The 25,889-nt window shown below is 38.3% G+C and overlaps 1 protein-coding gene across 1 annotated transcript in view; it reads right to left on the bottom strand.

Annotated features, from left to right (window-relative positions):
* Positions 1-21,633, bottom strand: part of trpm3 (transient receptor potential cation channel, subfamily M, member 3) — a 115,199-nt gene extending 93,566 nt beyond the window's left edge. Inside the window, exon 1 of the mRNA XM_026342719.1 lies at positions 21,430-21,633. Coding sequence (XP_026198504.1) covers positions 21,430-21,633 — 204 coding nt within the window. The remainder of the gene's footprint in view (positions 1-21,429) is intronic.
* Between the last annotated feature and the right edge of the window lie 4,256 nt (positions 21,634-25,889).

The raw sequence follows: 25,889 nt of genomic DNA, 5'->3' as shown, positions 1-25,889 counted from the left end.
TCCACCTCACTGACCACAGGCTCCCCCGAGGACCTCTAAGTAGGAGATCTGTCTGTCAGCTGTACTCAATGAGGAGATGGGGGATGGCAGTGGGTAGGAGCGGGTTGTTGCATGTAAGGAAGAAGTGGCAAGTAGCAAGGAAAGGTGTGAGGTGCACTGTTTTTCCCCTAACCCTTTCACCTCACACTTTTCCATCTTAACCTATGAAATGGTTCATCAAACCAATGTACCACTCTGCACTGTATGCATTCTGACTCTAGATGGCATCCTTCTAATGCACAATACCCATTTCACGCTCATCCTCAGTGTTCAAACATAACTCAAACACAATGTTTCAATAACTAATCAAATTTAGTAACTAATGGTTAAAACGAATTTTAGTACCAACTAGGTTATTACATTAGAGTCAGAGCAGCTGTCTTTTTAACTAAATGCATCAGGATACTGAGCCAAAAGCTCTGCATTGCATCTTCCTGCCATGAAAGAAACACTTCACTTCCACCAGAGGGCACCTATTCAACACACCTGCTGCAGTCCGTGTCTTGTTTGTTTTTTATTCTTACTCTTCTTGACTATACTAATTATCACGACACTAAACGGTATTAAAGCACTGGCAAAGAACAAGACCAGACAAGATAAGATTTAATTCTCTGCCAGTGATTCATTTCTCCCAATGGGAGCTTAACTTGGCAGATGAGGGAGGCAATTCACTGTGAATTACTTAAGTAATCCAGAGCTGAGAGCTTGTATCAGAGATGAAGGCAAAACAATAAATAACTACAACTGCTTTGTCACTCACATGCTTAGATTTAGTCAGAGCAGAGAACAGTATACAGGAGTTTAGAACAAGTTGAGATTTGTGTACTGTAAGTGGTATTATGATACAAAAAACACAAGTGACAAGACTGTCAGCTTGAAAAGATACAGGCCTGTACTCAGAGCACGATAAATGTGCCAACTGAAGTCACTTTGCTCTAGTGGCTGTAGGCGTGGATTTGTGTGGTATTAAGTGAACATATGAATGTGTGCACACTGGTTAATGTCTGAATAATTTACTAACTACCCACAAGTAGCTACCAGGAAACTTTTATCATTTGGATGTGAAAGTGAGTGAGTGATCACATTTAAGTGAAATAACACTGAGTGTGAGTTCTATTGTCTATTTCTTTTCTGCCACATCTCTGCCACAGGTAGACCTTGTGACACTGCCTATCTGCATGGTGACAGGAGTGAGAAATAAGCCCATTTCCACCTGTCATTCAAGTTAAGCCAGGATCTCCCAAGAAGCTCAATGCTATCTGCTGGTATTTGTGCCAAAGAAATTCTTGTGAAAAGATTTGTGGAACATTATCACTGTATTTTATACACAACATTTTAGTACGAGTCTTGACAACGCTGCCGAAATATGCACTTATCTAAAGTGAACAACCTCAACTGAGCACAATTCTGCAAGACCAAAACAGAGAGAGGGAAAAATATGCGTTGAGTCTACCCACACTTAAACTATGATATAATATAACAAACTATAAAATAGCGACAATAGATGAGTAAGATGATTATTGTTATATTACTTAAGGAGCACTGCCGTGCAGGTGCCTCTGTGCCAGGACCTCATGCAGAGTCTTGAATTAAAAAATTGAAGCTAACACGAGTTGACTAAACACAAATTGGAGTACCACAGCAAAGAGTCCTAATGTTGTTTTGGTGTATATTTGAGTGATTTGAATATTTGATATTTTTCATTAATTTGTAAAAATATCCGAAAAATATCCTTTCACTTTGTCATTATGGGCTATTAAGTGTAGACTGATGGATAAAATGGCAATTTCACCCACTTAAAATTAAATCTTCAACATGATAAAATGTGTGAAGCGGTCTGAATATCAACACAACTTTGCCTGTGAAAGCTTTCCTGAATAATTTATGTATGAGGATGAACTTTAACAGGCAATGTAGTGTCCCTCAATAGAAATGGAACAAATTTTACTTAAGTCTATTATCTTGCTTAACCAAATTCTGGTGCTACATGAGATCTGAATTCAAAGAACATATCATTTATTCTATGTATGACTGGTATGTAAATGTTGATGCTCTATATTTGTGATGTGTGTTTGTCTTACACAGAGCTTGAGATGCAACTGAAGCTTTAGTACAGACAGGAAACCACTTAATTCCTCTTAGAAGACTGTGATTGAGTATCCTCTTGATTCAATTTTCATTTGGTTTGACTTGGAACCTAACATCCACTAACTATAATGCCATTCACATCCACGGTAAACAATTTACTTGTAGCTGTTGTGGCACTAGTGTCTTTCTCAGTGAGTGTCAGACTGACTGTCATGATGAGGGGTTCAATTCCCGTGTTGACTACGGTAAGGAAAAAGGACATAAGGTTCCATCAAGTGTTTTCGTTTAATTTGTCTATCAAAAACACACTCACAGTTACATAAAAAAATAACACAGACAGTATTTTTGTAAAAAAGTGACTGAAGGCATGTGTTAACAAAGTTGTCTGTTGCAGATTGATGGTCCCAAAAGCCTCAATCTAATTTGGCTTCCTCTCTCGCTTCTCTGTGTGATGCTCATCCCCTGGAGGATTCTCAGTAAGTGACAGTTCAATACCTCCCTCCATATGCTCTCAAACACACGTACTGTATACATACAAACACACACACTCACACACACTACCACCCCCTACTTTGCTTGCCCTGAGGTAGCAGGAAGACCTCTGCTGAGTCGGGTACACTCCTCCATCTGGAGACAGGCAATGAATATTAGCCTGAAGGTTGGAACCACACACAGAAATGACAGATCTCAAAATGTGCTGTTTTCCTTACTTTACTTTTCCATTCACCATTACTAACACCCAATTAGTTTGGCATCACTGTTGCATTAATATGCCAATATCCCTCAACAGTTTAATGTTTTCTAACATGTCTGCAACATGTCTTTACCCTATAGAATTTGATTCTCATGTCACACGTGTCACATAGAGTGCCTGTCATTACATCCCCCACAACCAAGTCCACATTATTCAGTTTCGACATGTAAGCCTCTAGCGGTACACCTAAACGTTAGCAACTGTTGACAAACAACAGTGTTATCACTTAAGCCAAAGGTAACAGACTAAAAAGATGGAACTAATTAAAAATAATGACCTGCAGGGGTTGCTCATGTTGAAGTAATTTAAGCTATCCTTTATCAGAGCTTAACAGCATTATTTCAGATGAGTACATTTTTAGTTTACTATTTAGATCCATCATTTTGTAAACTACTAAAATATACGTGCAAAATCAAACATATTCAACTGGAGTGCCACGAATGAATCAATGTCATGCAGCAGTCAGAGTCTGTGCTTTTAGACTGGCAGACCAGGGGATTCATTCCCATATTTAAAAAGGGAGAAGTGTGTGCTCCAAGTATTGGGGTATACCACTGGGGTATCATCCTTATATTAACAATATCAACAAAACTGGGAGTTTTTTAAATATTAGATCAAACAAGACTGATGTTTGTGCAATTAGTTAAATGAAAATGTTTTTTAAGTCTGATTAATTACCTAACTTGTTCAATAAACTAATAAATCAATATCAACCAAACTAAGACATAAGTTTACACAGCATACAATATTTAGTCAAGATGACATTTAGTCGTGTTAGAAGAACAAATTGCATTCGTTGACTTCAAATAAAATCTTAAGGCAACCCTTTGACTTGAGTTTTTAGTTTACAGCGATAAGAGAAGGGTTAGAACCATGTCCTTGTGAGGAGGACAGCGGGAGTATGGGGCACTGAATGCTTTACTATCAGTTATCTGGTCTTTTTTAACTTAGCAACAGGAAAAATAAGATATGTGTGATTTCTATTGTGTATCTAGCTGTCTGTGTTGTCATTTAACACTTACACTATTATTGTGTAATATTAAAAAGAACTCAAATTGATGTCAAAGTACTGATTTTACAATGTGTTCAACTCAACATTAGTTACTTTACCTTGACACCAGTGTAATCTTTGTTACCAATGTTATCAATCTATCTTTATCAGAACTTTAGGTATTTACATTACTTACTCTCTAACACTGGTATTAATATGTGTAAATCGTCAGGATGTACAGTGCAATAGTTCATTTAAATCATCACACACACAGTAAATGTCTCAAAAAACTAGTGGGTGGCTAGTATGGTGTTAGTTTTGATCTGAAACCTACTTTCTTGTCCTGTTCTATTAACTGCAACTCAATTTTTATATATTTTTCACTGAACATGGATTTATATACAACATTCAATCTAGTCTATACTTGAAGCAGCTGTGTAATCATACTTGGGCTGTTAGGCACATATGTTTTCTGCTCTGTGGAGAAGTCTACTTGTATTCTCAAGTCTGCTTCTTTAAAATGAAGTTCATTCAAATCTACCTGCTGAGAATGTACAACTGTATTCATCCTCTTACAGTAGATCCCTTTTCAAATTTCACTGCACTGTGCCTGGATTTTACAAGATGGTAAAAAATAAATGTTCCTAGTAAAAGTACTGTATTAATGTGCTATTCCTGTCTGAGAAGAGAGGTTGTGCACTTACTGTATAAGTAGAAAGTAATTCTAAAGTAATTACTAAAATGTTAAAACGAATCTAAAATCAGAGTGCCCTGGAAGCCAAACCCAGGTTGCATTGCATTGCAGTTTAGACAAATTGTTTGTTTTAATTAAATTATTTAATTCAGAAAAAACATACACCACATGAATAAAAATAGCAACAAAAAAATGTTGTATTCTTCATGCTAAAGCTCTTATTTATGTCACACAAAAACTAATGTGGTGGTGGCTCCCTCTGTTTGGAATGACAATGAATCTGTCTTTTAACAGATCAGTGATAGTGCTCTTATAGTAATACCTGAAGCCCTGATGTCCCTGTCAGCCCAGTGCTCACAGGGACATCGGGAGGGAGTGTAAAAAAAAGAAAAACACACACACACACACACACTCAGAAATCTATAAATGCCAGATTAGCTTTAGTGCTTGCCGATCTAATCTTCTGAGTCAACACAGAGCACTGCAGACATGGCTCAGTGTCAGATGCCACTATAATGAACAGTCACTCATTTCACCGAGTGCTGCAGAATAGACTGCTGTCTTTAAATCTAGAGCCTCATTCTTTAGCATCCTTGGTGGCCATACTCCATTTCTGATTCATTAATTTAACCCAAGATCAAGTTGAGATTGAGTGATAGTGAAACTATCACAGAAAATTTTCAGAGGCTTGGGTAAAGAACGTTGTAATCTTAGTAATAACACTTCTACCTAACACAATGCCAAATATTAGTAAAAGTAATTCTAAACAATTGAATATTAGCTTATATTGACCATATGCACCTTATTATTTTAGCAAATGACTTGTTGCTGGATGTCTGTAATGTGATGCTAACTGGCTGAGATGCTTGTGGTCTGCTCTTAGATCCTGCAGCCATTGGGAACTAACATTTCTGTCTTTCTCCCATATGTTCTTCCAGTAATACTTAGTTTCTGCTTTTGTTGCCTCTGCACTTACTGTACTAATGTAGTACTCTATATGCATTCAGCAGTGGCACACAACTCGGGCTTTCTGCACGTATGCAGCTGACTGGTGCTGGTATGAAGTGGACGCTCCACACACTGTGACTGACATCACATTTAGAAGCCTAAAATAGGCTGTCCATGACTGTGTGTGCAGCACAGTCACACTCACAGACTCCTAAAGCAATAGTCTAATTCTATTTGTCCAGATGGATTTATAAATAGTAGTAGTACATTTTGGCAAGCAACATAAAAATGTGTGCTTGAAACATTTTGGAAAATAAAACATAAAGACATTATTTTTCCTATTATCATAATCTGTGAATCTGATGTTTAAGGATTTTCACATGAGAATTACTAAAACAAAAATGTTAGTTTGCACAAATGATGTGAACTAAGAGCACTGAGAGGTAATTTGGTAATGCAGTCCTGAAGCCATTTCTCTGGATAAAAAAAACTCTGAGAACACATTTTTATTTTGCCTGAAGAAAAAATGCACAAATTCATTCTAATAACTTCAACTTTTTTTTTTTATCCTGATAATTTAAGATCCCACTGCTGAGATGTACAATAAACTGGTGCACCATTGTCCAGTAAACGCTCTTCTTGTTTGTCAAATCATGCTCGAATTTTTAAATGAAGTATGAAAGGCCTGCACTTAGAAAAAACATAAGGGTAATGGAGACATGGAGGAGCTGAGGTCAGTGAAGCAAGGTGGGGGGACACTAGTCACCTCTTAAGTGAAGGAGATGTCTTTTTTCTATGTTAATTTGTAAATGCCTGGTAATTATGAAAGGGAAGTGAATAAATAGACCTAACAACGTGCTCTGGTGTGTTGCATTATTCACAAGAAGACAGGTAATTTAGGCGAGAGTAGAAAGAAAAGAGAAAGGCCATCTGGGAGAACAGGACAGGAGAGCTATCAGTGTCAAAAGCTCCCAGTTTTTTTTACCACACAGCAAGAAAAACATGAACCTAATCTTGAAACACTGTATAAGGTTATTTGTAGCTATCCTTGCACCAACACTAAAATCCTAGGGAAACACTGCAGAGTACACTGGCTATAAGCAACTCAAGGCTGAACATGACTGTGTTTTCTAATCCAATCTTTGTGGTTGATGCGGTGGTCAGGTCATGTGGCGGTCATTTGGCATCGATATAAACATGGACATGTGCCCATTGCTTTGAGATTTTAAAAAACAAACTAATCTGGGCCTTTATTTAATGAAAGAACAAAATCAAAATCCTCAGAGTGATGCAATTTTGGTCCTACCTTTAGGACTAGGGGTAATAGCAATTTATCAGCATTCATAAATTAGGAAACAGCTTCTATCTCTGACCTAAATGTAGGAGGGCTCCAGTGGTGTCTGAACTGGTAAGGAGTTGCCAAGAGGTGGCATTCAAAGACAGCGTCTGTGAGACACAAAGTCACAAAGGACAATTTTGAAGTAAATTATGAATGGTGTGCATTTAGCACTTTACTACTTCATCAGTACCCAAAGCACTTTACAATGCTTTCATTCACACACGCTGTGGGGACATAAGGAACCTGGGACTTAATTCACCTTCCCCTCGGATCAAAGTCTGATTGCTCTCGTGGCAATCAAAAAGCTGAATTTATGCAAATCACTGGTTTATTTGGCTTTGTTGTAGTCACTGATAATAGACACATTAAAACCACAGACAACGATGTGAAGGAAAAATCTAAGCTTTTATTTTAAATAATGTTATTAAATGTGTGGTTTAGGTGAAAAGTGATGACATAAGGAAGGTAACAATAATTTCATGCAGATTACTTAGTGAAACTCCTGGCGTTGATATCAGTATTTTAGTTTTCCACTGTCTCACTAACTACAAAGCTCGTCTATCACATCACAGAAAAACTCATCAATATAGTTTGTACTTTTTGTGTTTAGGAGTGACATCACATGCTTTCCTAACAGTCCTAGTCCTCGCTGAAAGTAAGAGTAAGAGGTTTCATAAATAACTTTTATGTTCTACTCGGAGGTAGAACTATTTTTAGTTTAGGTTGTCTTTCAGTACTTATATTAGAGTAGTGTCTCAGAGTGTTTCCAGGTTGTCCTAAAAACCAGGCCTGTGGTGCTCAGCTGTGTGGATGAGGTGAAATTGTGGATAATACAGCTAAAGGGTCAACCTTCCGGATTTTGAAACTGAGCCCCTGTTGAAAAGGTGGCACACAACCACGCAAATAAACTGCGACACACACACACACACACACACACACACACACACACACACACACACAATAAATGCCTGTCAGCAATTCGGTGTATGAAAACAAAATGCCACATTCCCCCGACATAAATACTGCATTAGCCGTAGAGAACCCTCATGTTGCCGTAGCAACGTAGGCATAGTGTAATTACCGCCTTGCAGGTTGGTGTAATAAAGCTAGACTCACAGCCCGGTGGCCCCGGGGCCCCTGGTAATGGCTTTTATGGCAATTATTATTGCCACACCGGCACACCAGGAAATACATACGAGGATATGTTTAACCTCAAAGCCCAGAGCTCATGGCATCAGACGGAAGAGCTTCAAAGCCACAGTTCAAAGAGAAGGTGCAACACATTTCAGATCAACAGGTCTCTATTCAAAGATGTCTACATTTACATAAATTAAAAAAGAGAGACAGAGCTCTCAATTTCAGACTCTCTTAGTTGTAGGTTTGGCAACAGCTTTGAGGAACGTCTGGATTGAACACTTGAACAGTGGATTGTCTATACTGATATCGGGATACAAAAAAGTAGTATTAGAGTTTGCTGCTATGAACAATGTTGGAGATGTGCCAGCTTTCCTTAGATAAATTGAGTATGTGATAATGTCATAAAAATTTAATTTTATGAAATATATTAAACTTGGAGGAGAGGCAGCGAGGTGCTACATCAAAGTAAAGGACATGTATTTAATGAGTGAGGTGAATGTTTAAACCACTGCTATGTGCACTCATAACAAGATGTGACAGGATCTGACTCGTCTTCACTGTGCTAAATATTTTATTGATCATGCTGTATGTGTGATCACTGAGCAGTAACTATCTGGCACAGTCAGGTGAAAATGTGTGCAGAAAATCTCCGAGCTGTGGTGCAGTTTGAGAATCACCAGCTAAGCTCACATTTTACCCAACAGACACTGCGCTGAACCGAAGTTTGGTGAAAGTTTGTATTCACCAGATTAACTTCTTTCAGCAGGATTTAATATTGGTATTATAGTATTTATTTGTTGTGGATGGACTCCACAATTTCCTGCTGTGACAAGTTCAGATCTCTTAACCAAGCCTAGCCTTGTTCTTCATCATGATGTAGCACCACAGTCTGTGGAAAACCTACAGACTACTTTTTAGAAAAGAGCAAGGGAAAATACAAACTAAGAATTATCATTTCTTTCTGCATACAATATAGCTTTAATCTGTCTAATGGAAGCTGTTTTGGTTGAGGCATGACTGAGCATCTCTGAAATGTTTTTGTCTCTGTCTCTCTCTCCACTTCTGTTCCTCTCTTCCTCCATCTGAGAGAGGATAAATTAGCGGAAGGAATTCAGAGGGAGGCTGCTTAGAAAAGGGTTTAAAAAAGCTTTGATCAGGACCCATGCCAGTAATCTGACAAATCCATAAGGGGAGCAACTCAAGTCATGTTCTTTTGTAAGAGGCTATATTGCCTTGGCAAGTCACCATGCCTTGTGTTTCTGAATGTGTACCTCCCTGGTGATAATGAACAAGTCTCTCTAATAAATTATTTGAGTTAATTTGGAATCTTAAAAATTATATATCTTCGGATAATTTGGTTAAGTAAATCTTTTGAGAAACATGCCAGCATTCTTCTATCTATGTTCAGATTTCTGTTTGTGCATGTGTGTGCCATTCACACAGCTGTGGAGCAGATAAGAAAGTTCCCTGGAGACTAGCTTTTAATCCTGCCTCCAGGCAGAATGGACTTGACTTGTGAAAATGTGCACATAAAAGTGATTTTAGCTCTATACTTATACCACTCAAAATCAATGCAATGGTGTTAAGGTCACCATCTACAAAATGCAGACAAAACAATAATGTTCTTTAGCCACTGTGATATAATGAAATAGAGCCTCTCAATTTGACTCATTAGCCCCTGTCAGTTGTCTCTTGCAGCCCGCTTCAACCAACAATCACTTGGAAGGAAAGAAAGGATTATAGAGCTGTCATAATACCTTTCCATCTCATAAATCAAACTGAGAGAAAGAGCATGCAGGTGTAACTGGAGATGTGTAAAACAAATCTGAGAAAAAGAGGCGATAAATCCAATCCAATTAAATGTATAATCTTGATGGCGTCTAAGTATGTATGTATTTTCTTATGTCTATGCATGTACTTGGTTTCATAAACATTGGAACAATAATATTTTTTGGCATTTGGCTTCTGTACACTGCCCCATTGAATTTTAAGTGATACACTCAACATGTATTGTTACTCCATGAAAAATCAAGTAGATTAAAGCCCTGGAAGTGGTTCTGAGTGTTACATTTGCATTTGGTAGCTGTTCACTGGAACTCTCAACATGAGGACCAATGAGTTGACTATGCAAGTTAAGGAGGCCATCCTTAGGCTGAAAAGCCAAAATAAAACTATCAGAGAGGCAAAAATAGCATTAGAGCTATTTGTGCCAAACCGTTAAAGCAGGAATTACCTGGCAGCTTAGCAACAGCAAAAAGTCTGGATGACCTCAAATGAACTATATATGGATGACTGCAAAATTCTGTCCATGGAGAACAAAAACCCTTTGACATCTAACCAAGTCAGTAACTGTTGAAGAGGTAGACATATTAACTGCAATGTACAGTTAAAAGACACTAAGTAATGTAAATACAGAGGCTACACAACAAGGTGCAAAGGCCTGACCATCAAATATGGTGGATGCAGTGATATGGTATGGGCATGTATGGATGACAACGGAATGAATGAGTTTATAGGGCTATACTCTCTGCTCAGAATTATGCAAATGCAGCAAAACTGATAGGATGCCACAACATACAGGAAAATCTAAAGAGTTTCTAATGGCAAAGAAATGGGATATTGTTTATTGGCTAGGTCTGTCACCTGATCTCAACCCAGTAGACAATACTTTTCACTTACTGTCGAAAAGATTAAAAGAGAAACATGCAAAACATGCAGAAACTAGAGGCAGCTGCAGTAAAGGCCTGGCAAAGCATCTTGAGTGAAGAAACTTGGTTATGTTCATGGGTTCCAGGCATCAGACAGTGACTGATTGCAAAGGATTATAATCCAACTATTCTTTCAATTCCTTTTGTTTGTTATTATGTTGGTTAATTTCAGTATTTATGAGCCCCAGAAATGTGTGTGTGTGTGTGTGTGTGTGTGTGTGTGTGTGTGTGTGTGTGTGTATGAAAATATGTAATTCCTGAATGGTTAATACCACACTTTTATTTAGGTCCTTGAATCAAAGCTGAAAGTCTTGACTTTGCCACTATCGTGAGTATTTTCTTGAGGATAAATTGCAAAAAACATATCTTTGTTGCATTATTTAAGAACCTCACTGTACTTTTTTGTCTGCATGGCATTTGCAAGACTAAAAATGAAGAGCTCTTGATAGTGTAGGATGTGGTATTTAATCCAGAAATAATCTGTCAGCTTCTTTTTATTTTTAGCATTATAAGCAGACGAAGGCAGACAGTACAGGCAAACACACTAATAGGTCAGGGAAACTTTGTGGGCTGTTGTTGAGTCAACTTGGCTCAAACTGTAAAATTGGTGAATGTTTCATCAGGAAGTTCATGTGTCTACACACACACACACAGATGCCTGTCAGGTCTATTGTGGTCATTAACTCAGCAAGGTAAGTTGAGGAATCATTTCTAACAAAGGTCTGTCATGCGACCTTATCAAACCCTGTCTTCTTGCTTTGCTATTCCCTCCCTTTTCCTTTTCATGGCCAGAGTTCATATTGCCCTTTCTATTCCCCAGCCTGAAAGGTTCACCATCCACATCATCTCTCTGAATAGTACCGAGGGAAAAGATCTCCTCAATTGGGCTTTAACAAAAAAGGGCTGTGCCACACCCCACTGTGACAGAGACAGAAAAAGAGAGATAAAATGTGCTGCTTTTATTTGTAACAGCTAGCACCCGTAGATATTTCAAAATTACCATGCCTACTCAGTGATCTCACTTAAATCTCCATCTGTATTATATGATGCTTCTACTCCTCTATCTCACATACAAACACACTCACATACAAATACATAGGTGCTTTCATCCTCCCAAAGGATGCTTTGTCTCCTGAGAACGTTCTCCCACTATCTAACACCTCCCACCACACTTACTGCTTAAACAAGCTCTCCATGATACTTTAGGTTGTTTCCAAGCTACTGTTGCTGTGAATGTCAGTCAACACCCTGCACACACACACATTCACATTAACACACTTATAACATCACTGCCATCAAATAACTACCGTATTTTTTCTACTGGTATTACAGCGAAATGTGTTAAGCAGATTAAAATGTTGAAGACTAAGTAGTGTTGACATGCCAGTAGTAGCAAAAAGTGAAAAGACAGTCTAAGGTGTGGCATAACAGTTACTAAGAGAGGCAAATCTCTAATGAAAGAGGCAGACCTTTTTGGCATTCTGGCGTTTTGTTTTGCTGCATGTACTCCCTGGTTTGTTTGGTGTTGTGGTTACATTTTCACACATCTGTCTCTGTCCATCTGCCTCTCACTACCCTTTTCTCCAGATGGCCCTCTCAGTTATGCCAATTTCATTCCCTTAGCAACCAAATTTTGGTTTTCTTTCCTTTAATTAGTATGAGGTATATTATGATGGACAAATGATTTACAAATAGGCCATAATTCCACAAGTTAAAACCTGTTTATTTATAGCTATAGTTAGCTATTAGTTATAATTGAGATATACAGGGAATGGCAATATCATGATCTGATTTTTGTTGCCCTTATCAAGATCCAAATCTATTTTATATTGATGTTCTCCCAAAACAGAGAAACTTTGCATACACGTAATACAATATTTGTAATGTAACAATAAGAATATCTTGTCTAATTAACACAAAGTTGGCCTGCCCTTTTTATTAATGTGATTGTGTTATGATATTAGCACTACTTAAAAAACACATTTGAAAAGCTATTTATCTACTGATGGCATCTGTGGCCAAAGTTTTACTGAGACTATAATAGTGTTAGTAGGATTCAGGCAAATGCCATTCTCAGACCATCTGTATTATTCATCTTTCTTCACACTTGTTTTTAGCACTACCTTGCAGTGGCAAGCCACATCTCCCACATATGTTGGAAAACTCCCTACAATTAGTCCGCCTGTCTAAAAAAATGTGGAATCTCTCACATTTTCATGTTGTGTGTTTAATTGTCTTATAATTAATATTCGTTTGCAGTTGGTTCCACCAGGTAGCACTAAAAACTCAGATGCTAAATTAAGATATATTACAATATATCTATCTAAAATATATTTTGTATGACCTCCACAGTTTTAGCAACTGCCCGTCCAAAAAACAAAGTCACCACCCAGATTTAACTAAGAAAATAGGTAAGAGCCTCCTATTGGATAATTACTGCATGTTTCAGCTGCCAACAAGATATTTAATCCTAACCCATGGCCCATAATGCTCTGGATCAATGGAAGAAGGTCACGTGGTCTGATGAGTCCAGATTTCCCCTGTTCCAGAGTGATGGGTACATCAGGGTAAGAAGAGAGGCGAATGAAGTGATGCACCCATCATGCCTAATGCCTACCGTACAAGCCTGTAGAGGCAGTGCTTTGATCTGAGGTTGCTGCAGTTGTCAGGTCTAGGATCAGCAACGTTATGTTTCTAAAGACTGAGGTCTGCTGACTACCTCAACTTGTGAAAGAGTGGTTCAGGGAGGAGAATACATCATTTTCACACATGAATTGGCCACCACAGAGTCCAGACCATAACCCCATAGAGAATCTTTGGGATGTGCTGGAGAAGACTTTGCGCAGAAGTCCGACTCTCCCATCACCAATACATGATCTTGGTGAACGATTAATAAAACTCTAGGCAGACATAAATGTTGTCACATTGCAGAAGCAACAAATGTGTGCCCAATTCAAAGATAAAGGCAGTCCAACAAAATATTAGAGTGCGTGACTTTTTTTTGTGTGTATTTGATTTAAAAGGAACAATAATATTAAAAATAGGATAGATCATACAGTATATGAAAATAGAAGTACAAAAGCACAAAAGGCCCATGGCTAATCTGTAAAAGGCTCATGCAAGGCAACCAATGTTCACAATTGTGAATCCAATTATTTGCATCAAAGAAGTGCTACAGGAGAGAAACCAAATTTCAACAGTGATTCAACTGTATTGGGGTAGCAAAGATATGTGTTAACATAACACTGATTTTGCAAAGAAACCAAAATGGCATATTTTATGTGTTGTCAAAGACAGAGTCTGGTGAACTCTGAGTAATGAAGCAGCTAGGAAAGCTGGTACAGAACCACTCTTCAACTTTGAAGCAGGTGAGAGACAGACCATATTTTGCATGAAACTGGATGAAAGCAGAGTTGCGGCCGAAGCTTTGTCACTGTTCATATTCGATTTGGCAGTGAGGGGAAAAAAATGAATATGGAGTAGATAGTAGTCAACTCAACTCTTTCTCTATTTTACTACAGCTTGTTTTCTCTTATGAAAGAGGGAAACCTCTACAGTACACTGAATAGTTACTGAAATATACAGTAGTAAGTACTTCTTAAAAAGCCCAATATCTTCAAAAGCCTCACTCAGTAACAAGGAGGTGTCTGTTTCTGTCTACTGTGAAATTTGCAGCTACACCTACTGTACTTGTTCCATACGCATGGCTCACCCTGCTGGTTAGCTCATTACCCTGAAGATACATACTGTAGACTATGGAAGATACTGATACTGTAGCTATTAAAACAGACTGCAGAAATCTGAACCCACAATAATAATGAAACCAAATGGCTTACTCTGAAAGTAAGAACACAAACTACATATTGTAAGTACTACCAGAAATCACCAATATTAAACCAAGGTAAACAGAAAACTAACAATTAGTTCCACCAGAAGCATTCAGTCCTGAAATAAGCCAGTCATTACAAATGATTTTACCCAGGTCAACATTTCTTGTACAGTAATTCTTACAAATGAAGATACACCATCTTTAAAAGTATATTATTCATGTGTATAAGCACCACATCAAGACAGCATATCATTCTTCCAGTCTACACCCAATCCACAACCACACATCCCCCCCCACCCCCAAACCCTGCATGCAAGTAGATAGCAGACAAAGTAGTGAATGTGAACTCCTCAGCTGTACAAGGATAGCCAGCATCTCAATCAATCATCAGAATCTTGACAGTATGAGTACAAGGCTGGGGAAACCTAAGCTAAGCACAAATACAGTAAGAACTGGCAGTCTCCATGATGTGTGCTCCTACCTCTACTACCCCTCTGCACCAGTGATTCCATCTCAGAAGCTGAAAGACATGACATTTTCTGACAACAATAAGCTGTATCTGAGGTTGTACAGCTGTATAAAAGGTATATCTCTGTTTATCTTTCTATGGTTGTTTTTGACACTGGATGCAAGTACGTGTAACTACTGACAATCACATCTGAGTTGCTTGTTTGTATGTGCACACTAATTAACTCGATGCTGATTCTTGAAATATGTTTTGGTGTCATGATCAAATGGCTTACATTCAGGCTCTGGGGTGAGGGAGGCAGTTGTTTCCTGGCATCAAACAGTGCTCTAGTTTTAGCTATATATAAAAAAAATCCTTTATGATTCATCATTGTGTTACTTGGCTCATTCTATTTGAGTTTTTGTTTTTTAGATTGTTATTGGCATGGTTGAGGTGCCCCCTACGTTGTCTGACACCATTTGATGTTTTTCATGTCATTTTCTATGACACTAAGCACATATACAAGAAGAATTCCCAAAATCATAATAAACAAAACAGAATAAACATCTGCAGAACTATAATGTGTTGAAGAATAATCATTTGCCTGATTTGCCAAACTGCAAAAGAGCAAATGCCAGATTTTCGCCTATGACTTTCAGAAAACACTTTTTACTGTGTGAGCCGTTGATCTTTGTTCCAAGAGCATCGCTCTAAAAATACAAATTTTTGAACCATGTATCGTTTCTATGGGAACCGACAAAACTCTTAACTTCTTTCCGACCTCTCCCTCATAAAGTAATATCACACTTGGGTTCATTGTAATGAGAATCTAACACATGCATTCACAAGTTTTTAGTTTTGTTTCCCCAGGGTAAAGGGGATCCAAAAAGCACAAATTGAATTTTCTTTCCTTTTTTTGTTCCTGCAAGTATTAAGTAAGAAATAGTCCTTACTACACACTTTGTATGTACTGTCTTGAGCTTGGAGAGATGTCAGAGGTCAGAGCTTGTTACGTTAATATGTAATCACATGGTTAGATATAATTTAAGAGGGCTCTACACTGACACAGGAGCATTAACAAGGTTTTTGGAAATAAGATCAGCTGAGTCAGTAACATCTTTTAAAACTCTCCTTAAAACATATCTCTACCGGCGAGCCTTTTGCGATCTTCTGTAAGAACAAATTTGTCCTTGGGAGGACTCTCCATTAGATTACAATGTCTTTACGTTGGAACTGGTCTTCCCAAGGACCGATGTGGTAGTTGTTTGTATTATTGTTTTGTTTGTATAACTGTTTCCTGCTTCCCAACCGGTCAAGGCAGATGGCCGTTTAACTTGAGCCTGGTTCTGCTGGAGGTTTCTTCCCCTAGTTTGCCTAGTGCTTGCTCAAGTTGATCTTGTTGGGCTACATGTGTTTCTTGTCTGTCTTGTGAAGCACTTTGTAACATATGTTTAGAAAAGTGCTCTATAAATAAATGTATTATTATTATTATTATTCAACTACTAGGGTATTTGCATGCATTGCTTGCATTGACTTAAATAACATATCTGCATGCACTTACTGTAAATCCATGTATACATGCAGCAGATCAGTGGTTGGATCTCTCAGACAAACAAGCCCAGATGAACTTTAGAAACTTGGCTCACAGAATACAACTTTGTTGTTAAATGATAATTACTGTGCTTCCACGTCAGAACAGATTTTCAACACAGTGAGAGAGAGAGAGACAGAAAGGCAGGTTGAGCTTAAACCACTTTAACAAATAGATGGTGGAGGGTGAATTATTTAGACCACAGGCCACTTTTAAATGATATTAAGAATTTGCTAGAAAAAAGTAGTGTATTTCCACAACCAGCAGTAGTTAGCAATATTCAAGAAATATGATGTTAATTAGCTGCAAAATCCTTCATTATAATTACTAGACTGTGTGTCTGATGCTGTTTGGCAGTGAACAGGCAGTGTGGGTTTTAAAGTTAGTTTACAAAAAGCAAAACAGATACCTGCTGCAGCCATAAAAGATGCTATCACGGCTGTAAGACAAAGAGCTAAAATACGAGCTGAAACTCAACAAAGACCGGTTCTCAGTAAATTTAGTTTATTTAAGACATGCAACTTTCACAATGTACTCATTTAACTGTTTTGCTTTGTGGCAGTTTGGTATTCTGTGTGCTTACAGGTGTTTTGATATAAACATCTGTACAACTTAATGAGTTTAAGTTTAAAAGACTTTGTGCAATTTGGTGTAACTTTTAATTGGTTCTTCTTCCTAAAATGAGCAAAATCTTAAGAAACCCATAGTGAGCACCAATGAGCCTAATCAGAGCGACTAAAGACCACAGAGGAAAGGAGACAAATGTGCTCTGGGAGCATTTGAAGTCATACTCTGGTGCCAGAGGTGATCACAGTGGGCAAAATGTCTGTTTTCAAAACTACTATGGTCCCACTGTGACATGAGATGAGGTTCATTACAGCCAAAAAGCATCAGGGTGATGGTGTGAGCTGCAAGCCTTTGACACCATCGTGTTTCAAATTGCCATATTCTCCAAGGGAGGGTGCCGACAACATACTGGTACACACACATTAAAATAAACACACAGCAAAGCACTAAAACCATACACACACACAGACATCACATGCTAACTGAAACTGTAAAACATTTTCATTTTGCTGGGGGTTTCTCTAGCTGTACTAAGCAGAAGGTTTCCATGATCCACAGATGGCTTGATGAACTACAGGGCATTCACATGGCAAAAAAAGAAAACTGACACAAACTGAGACACACACTTTACCACACACTTCAACAGATGCTCACAGGCTCACAAAGAATATAACATCTAAGAAGTGGAAAATACCATGAATCCAATCCACAGCTAACTGTAGCTGTTTCAAAAAACTATTTGGTGTGAAATTCATCAAAATAAAACAAGTTGCAGTCTCATTTGAATGATCATTACATGGATGACATTAACCCTAAAAGTAGGGGTCGGCAAATGGGCAATCTGAGATGTCAAAAATCTCTCATTTCAAATGAATCATACAAATCAGGTCATTTTATTTTTTCATTTGATGTCGTCCTCATTTTGTTTGCAAACATCAAATTAACTTTATAGAGATTAAGTAACGTTGATCTGCATTAAATCAAAATCTGGATATAAAACAAAAGTTAATGTACCTTTTGTATTTGATAGTATTTACATCTGGATATCTTAGGTAGGACATCCACATATTCTGTATCATTTGACTGAAATTTGAAGTGAGCAGAAGTATTGGTACAAGTGACTGATCGGTACCTCTTATTACCCAGAGGTGTCCTTTAAGATTGATTGTTCAAACGATAAATGCCTTCAAATAATTAGTCTTGTTTTAGCCTTGGGTCTTGCCTGTGAAGACTACATTGGTAAATAAATCAACATGAGGATGAGAGAGTTAGTGAGGGGAGCTCCTTCCAGAAATGACACACCTAACATTGCTGCCTTCACCACTTAATTTTAAATAATGATTTTCCGTCATTCAGACATTAGTCACTGGTCAGACACACCAGTGACCATGATGGACAGAGCCATCGTAAATATATGAGTGAACGTGGGTGCATTTTTAGGGACACCTAAATGCCTCTAAAATAAATGTAAGCATAAAGCCCAGTACTCATTTTACATATTTGTTCCTGCAGACTGTATATTTATTCGCTTTGTCTTAAGCTCTAATGTCTTGCAATATTTCTAAGGAGCCTGATGCCTTGTCACCTTGTTGGCCTCTCACCAGTTTTCGGATGGAACAAAGTATTTGCTCTGTAGGCCATTTCTAGTGTAGCTGTACTCTACACACTCAAAACAAAAATCTCAATTTAGATTGTGAATCATAGTTCTATTTAAAAACATTGTCATATAATGTTTTATCCAGATTGCCTTACTCTGTCAGGAACCCAAATAAACAACATGCAGTATGCAGCATTTTTGTGAAAAAATCATCTGTGAAGCCTGCTTTGTCTAAAATAATTTGTCACAGCAGACATCTCCACGATGTAGGAAGTCTAATCAATTAATTAGCAACTATAGCAAGTGTACATGTCTCACGTGTCTCATACAGAGAAAACCTAGTGGAAAGGCATTTTTGTTTGTTCAACAGAAAAAGAGGAAATCTTTTCAGTGAACATTTAAGTACAATGCTTCATGTATGAAATTATTGATTTGTTGTATTTTGCTTTTATTGACTCAGTAATGTTTGCACCTCATACAACTGTCAAAACAGTATGAAATCTTTGAAGATTTGATTAATTTCCTTCAATTCTTCAAGTATTTTATGTGCAAATTATAAATGTGCATTAATTCATCATAACAGGTGATGGATAGAAAAGTAACTATTTTTTTTATATTAAACAAATGATGAACAAATGAAATATTAATTTAAAAATCAGTATTCACTCTGGATACAAATCTATATGTTTCATTTCTTTGTTTTGCAGGTAAGATTTTTCTAGAAGGTATAGATTCACACCTCAACAGTAGCATACAGATTTCCACAGTGGATGTTAAGCCAACCTTAAATCCACAGTGTTCAGTTCTCTTCCCCCACCACGCTCACTATCTGTCTTGGTCTCTAATGCTCCTCGTCTTTCACTCATTCAGCACTATCGCTGAGTATTGAATTCTTAAAGCTCCTGTGGAGTAATTCTCCATCTCTTCTCCCTTTCTCTTCTAATTTCTTCCAATTTCTATCCTTTGCCGTGTCTCACTCGTTCAGTTAATCACATACAGGATCAGTCACTCATTCAGTAACACACACACACACACCTGGCCATTACAAATGACTAATGATTCAAAGAGTCTGATGGTTTGAAAATAGTAGTGGTGCTGTTATAGTATCACTCTGTGGTTCACATCTAAGCAACACAAATCTCAGAGGACCAAGCCTGGCTTCTGTGTGCACACAAACGTAAACACACTTCTTCTACAGTTCTAAAATGTAATGTTAGTTTTAATATGTCCATAGGTTTATATTTACATATTCGGAAAACACAGCTGTGAAAAAAACTGGCTGACAGGCTCACAGTAAGTACTGCTTAGATGACATTTCCTCTGAGATTCTGTATATCAGAATATGTGGGCAATACAAAATAACACTGGTTACTGGGGCAAAACTGAAAGATCAGAAATGGATCTCCTAGCTCCAATCGTGCATATCTCTGTCTCCCACACATCTCCAAGCTCAGATATCTCTGCCAAATTCCACCCTACAGACTGGCTAAGTGTGATGGTCCACTTTAGTTACTCTGACCTTGATCTACATCAGTGAAGTTCTACATTTCAAAAATAGAGTGGATGGGACTCCAGATCCATCAACTCCATATCACAGAAAAGTTCCAATGACAAAAATGGTAAAAGACAAACAAATGCGAATAATCTATTTTAAATCACTAGAAGCACCCCAGCAACAAAAGGTGAGTAGAGTGTTAGTTTATAGTATGTATCTTTGATTCTGCTTTTACAGGGTATCTGATGAGAAATCTAATACCACGACAAACTAAATTCTAATAATTGTACTGTTGCTTCAACTGTGTCAATCATAAGTTGTGCAAGTACAGTGTTTCTTATCTGATCTTCCAGCTGTCATGTGATGCCACTGAAATCAGCTTGCACAAGCAAACGCGCTCTGTAAATATTGTGTCGACAGGAGAGTCAATAAAAACTGAAAAAACTTAACTACTCAAACACTTATTATCATCCACTGGATTAGAGACCATAAAACTGACTGTTTCCTTTGGAAATATAAATAACTTACAGGTACCTAATGTTTCCATTAAATATCTACTGAGGGAGTTCTAAGGGATTTTAACAAATTACGCTTTGCTCAATGTTCTCATTATATACAGAGAGCAGAAATCATAATCACCAATAGTGCTGCGATGGTATGATGCTCCAGTAGGTGACTAGTGCTGATTAACTATCATTTTGTCAAAAGGTAGAAAAAGAGAACACGGTCAAAGATCTGTAAGGTTTCAGTAGTAAAGTTTACAGTATGGAGTATATATGTAAAACATGCCCTAAATAGAAATATAATACTGTTGTCAGACTACAATATTTGGTTTCCAAGGTAACGGGTAATGGAAGACTACTGTATGTAAAACTAAAAGCAGCTGCACAGTAGCAAAAACAGCATCTATTTCAGGTAACACTAGTTGTCCTCTGTCACTAAAGATGCTTAAGTGATAACAAGGCACCACAAAGTGAATGATCTACCAATGACTTTGATGTTCAAATACATACTACTAAACTAGAAAATTACCAACAAGTTAGTCTTCCAAATTCTTCTACCTCATTTAATCCCTCACTCCTGGCAAAGCACTATCCTGACACCAGCCTTTCCTGTCCCATTTCCCTCCCAGCAGGCACCAGGTCATTGATTAATCTTTGGGGGAACGTGTAGAGGGGGCCTGTGTATCCTCGAAACATCTTACCGGTGGCTGCTGAGAGTTGAGCACCCCCCTCTTGGTGGACCCCCCTCTGGAGCTGAGCCTCTTCCATGACTCTGAGAAACGCCCCCTGGTGGTGGGACGCCCTGGTCCAGATGTCCCAGATGCAACAGATGAATCATCCCGAGTGGAGAATGGCCGCTCCCTCCGCAACTCCCGCCGCTCAGCCCACTTCTTCTTTGAAGCCATTGGTGTTTAAAATCTGATGGAAGAGATGTGGGATGCAGGGCAGTCACACTGAGTCGAGGAGGCTGTTGTTTTGTTTGTTTGTTTGTTTTTTTATCAAACTAGAGCCACAGGTGGCATCTTTGCTTCATTCTTAACTCTGCTCCCTACTGAACTAGCTTGATTCTCTCTCTCTGTGTCTCTCCTGTGTATTTAAGTCTTCTTTTTCACTTCAAAAGATTGTGAAAGAGGAATTTCAGACTCCTTTTGTCCTGTTTCTCTGACTTTGGTCCTCTTCTGATCTCTTGATAAAAAAGCAGTGGGGCAGCAGATCTTCACCTGCTTGGCTGCTCTCCTATTCGCTTCTTCCTTGCAGCCTTCTTCTAGGAGGGATGAGAGTCAGTTGGCGAAGAGGAGAGGTGAGATGGTGAAGCAGAAGGTGCTGTCTGCACCCTGTTGCATGCACTGTTACTGTGGCTTGGTCGTTGATGCCGTTTTGCCTCTTCACAGAGAGAGAGAGAGAGAGAGAGAGAGAGAAAGAGAAACAGGGAAACAAGGCAAGGGAAACTGAGAGGGAGGGAGGGAGAGAGGAGCAGGAGGTTGGAGTGTACGATACTCAGATCCAGGTAAAGGGGGCTTTAACACAGGAACAGAATTAAATATGAATCAGGAAAAAAGAGCAAATGACAACAAGACAGGTGGAGACAGAAAAAAAAGGAAAGGCTACCAGACTAGAAAAACAAAGAAACAAGGAAGAGTCTCTGGAGTACAGGGTTCCTGTTGAGCAGAGCTGCTTTAAGCTGACTGCGAGGCATTGAGACAGACACCCTGTTCAGTAAGTCACTCTCTCACTGTGAACACTGTGCTCTGAATACCCACATCTCCTAAACCTTCATCTCCTTCCTTTCCTCCTCTATCCCAAGTATTCATTGACAATCTTACTCTCTCCCTTTTTTCAGGTACATGTCTCTCCCGCTGCTGCTTCTTTTTCTTCTACCTCTTTGATGTACATGGTTCACAGTTCACAAGTTAACCCGCAAGCCTCTGTTGCAATTAGAGAGTAAAGGAAAATGCTTAATAAAAGTGAGAGCTGTGATGTTTGCTGCTTTTTTCAATTTCCTGTTGCTTTCCCGGTGTTATTCCTCTTCTGCTCGCTCATGCCTTTGAGTCTTCAGATATGCTAAACTGTATGCCATGCTGTGGAGTTGTGGAGTTGACAGGGGTTGCGAATTGGAATAATTCCTTCAGGTGCAGCAGTGAAGAAAACACTTGTTACGACAGCAACCGCTTTATGAGAGTCTAAAATGCATTTAACTCCATTTTGGCTGAAGAGGAAAGGGAATTTATTATGTGACAAGAACAACAAGATGAGAGAGACAGAGTGAGAGATCAACAGAGACAGAGCAAGAGTGAAAGTGGGACAGGGGGACAGAGAAAGAAGAGATGACACTGTCTGAACACCAGGGACATTCTTGCCATCACTCCCAGCAACCACTCACCACCCGGGAGTACGCTCAAGTGTGTACTGATGCGCGTTTGTGTGTGCTCGTGTGTGTGTGAGAGAGAGAGAAAACGAGTATGACTGAGCAAGTCAGAGACAGAAAAAGTGAAAAAGAAAGACATAAACTCCCTGAAGGATGAGAAAAGGATGGGTGAACAAGTGACAACAACGAGAGAGCAGGAGAAGGGGATAGACGGAGAGACAGTGGGAGTAAAAATGCAACATCACAAGTTCAGATCAAACACAAAACGACACCACAGTAGCCAGTCCTTACTACTGTACTGAATGACTGACAGCCACATAGCTTGTTTGTGGTATTCTGCAGTATTTGATCAACTGAATAGAAATGTCACAGAGCATACTGCAATAACAATCGGCCTGATGAAGTGACACAACACAAAGCTGAATAAATACTACAGCTGAAACAATGAGTGCCTTAATGTTTCCATATTGCCCTGTGTGGTACGAAGAGTAGTGCTGTTGCATATCTACATTAAACAGGGCTCCATTTCCTAAATGCAAGCTGAGTGTATGCAGGATTGCTGTGTTCACAGCACTTCACAAACAAGTGTTTCCACAACCTGCAGAGTATTTCCTTAAAACGGTATAATTATAATAATGACATACTTTATTGACCTTATGGACAGCGGCAGTGGATGACAGCTCTACTGTGGGGTTTCAGTGTCTTGTCCAAGGACACCTCGACATATAGCCAGGAGGAACCAGGATTCAAACCTGCAACCGTGGGGAATTTAGACAACTGCTGTACCATATATGCCATTAACTGGACTATATGCCAGACTCAGTAAGCAGTGCATTGACCAGGAAGAAGAAATTTAAACTATTAATTTAATGAATTAATTAAAACTGATTAATTAAGAAAGTAATTCGCTTATTTACCAGCTATGACAATAAGCACAGTTCCCACACTATTAGGTATTTGTAATTTACTGTAATGCATGGCCTCTACCCCTGACATCTGTTTAACATGTGTGCCAACTTTAACTAGTAGTTTGGTTCATTAAATACAAATTACATTTCTTAATAATTTAATAGCACAGGATAAACAGGTTTACAGTGGGCTTTTGCCCTGCAGCACAGATCAATAACCTTATTAAACAATTCATTTGTGCAAGCTAGGCTAATGTTAATGAACAGTAATGTTATGTGCTTTTGCAGGTATGTAACATTTAATAAGTCGATGACGGCTTGGTAAATTTGCATTTTGGAAGTAGATATAACTATAAACATATGTAGTGAGTAAATGTAAATCTTTATTTATGTGGTCTTTTGTGACAGGTGTCATTAATTATGCACGGTTAGCATGCTAACGCTAGCCTACAGTCAAATAAGCACAGATAAGTGAAACAGTGATGATTAACAACAAGTAACAAAGCTACATTTAATAATAAATTACGATTTTTGTTAGTAACCTTCATTTATTTGTGTCTTACCTGACAAGTGAGTGGAAACAAACGACGACACTTTTCTCCATGTCCACTCGCAGCTTCATCCTTTTTAATACCAGCACTAAAATTAAAAACTGAACCCCAAACTGAGCTGTGGACATTATATTATGAGAAAAAGCTTCTATTACTGTTATTAGTCTGTTATTAGTCCGTTATTAGTCTGTTATTAGTCTGTTATTAGTCTAATAATAATCATGGTGGTCGACTCCTCAGCAGTTTGTCAGAGCCTGGCTCACTAAGACTTAATTAATGTTTAATATGGAAAACAGCAATTTAAAGTACAACAATGTGGGATTACAAGACCTCTTATCTTTTACCTTTTGTTCACAAAACAAGAAATAATAATTAAAAAAAAACATTCATGTGCATGTATGAACTGGAGATGTCTATGTATTACATTTAATTATACAATCATGGAAATATATATAAATACTATTTAGTAGTGAGACTAGTAATAAGACTAGTTTTGGAGTGATTACAGAAATTACACACAGGAGAAGGTTTAAAAAATAAAGGGGGGAAAGGTTGAGGATCCCTGAAATAGAGAGTGAAGAAACATAAAAGGGGGAATAGGAGATGTAAATCTCACCTGGGGAGCTCTGAGACAGTCTGACATGGTGGTGTGCGCTGGCTGACATCAGCCTCAGCACCACCCCCCTCCCCTCTTTACCATCAAACATCCACCTACACAGGGTTGTGCGGTTTCCATGGTTACCAACCCGAAAACTTAGATGTTGCATCGTCAGGGCTTCATTACAATCCTCCCATGTATCACCGTGTGCACTCATGTACAGTTTCACACTCTCACATCCATGAAAACACACATTCTCTCACAGCAGTAGCAGGCACTCACAACCAATCACCTACATAAATGTTCATGCTTTCTGTCTCTTCACACACAAACACACACGCTCGTTAAGAGGAAACCATCTCATAAGTTCAGTTACTGATCTACAGAGTCGTCACTATTTTCTTCCTCTAGCAGATGATCACTTTGCTTGAAACACAGCAAAAGTTGTTTTTGTTTTTTTTTTGTAGAATAAACAAAAAACAATAAATCAGTATACTGAGTCAAACAAAAAAAAAAATTCTTGTTTGGTTTCAGCTAATGTGAGACTAACATGTACAGTACAGCTCCCTGCCTAATCAAAATATACCCTTTATATTCCAGGTCATTTCGTTATGCAAGTAACTCCGTTTTAATTGGCTGTTTAACAGATGTTTGTCTGGGGTTGTGGAGAGTGTCAAACTCAAATTCAGACAAGTTACGGGCAAAAAAAGAAAGAGAGCAAAAGCATGGCTCTGGAAAA

The sequence above is a fragment of the Anabas testudineus genome, chromosome 9, assembly GCF_900324465.2.
Source record: "Anabas testudineus chromosome 9, fAnaTes1.2, whole genome shotgun sequence".
NCBI lineage: Eukaryota > Metazoa > Chordata > Actinopteri > Anabantiformes > Anabantidae > Anabas > Anabas testudineus.
This window is presented reverse-complemented; position numbering and strand designations above follow the sequence as displayed.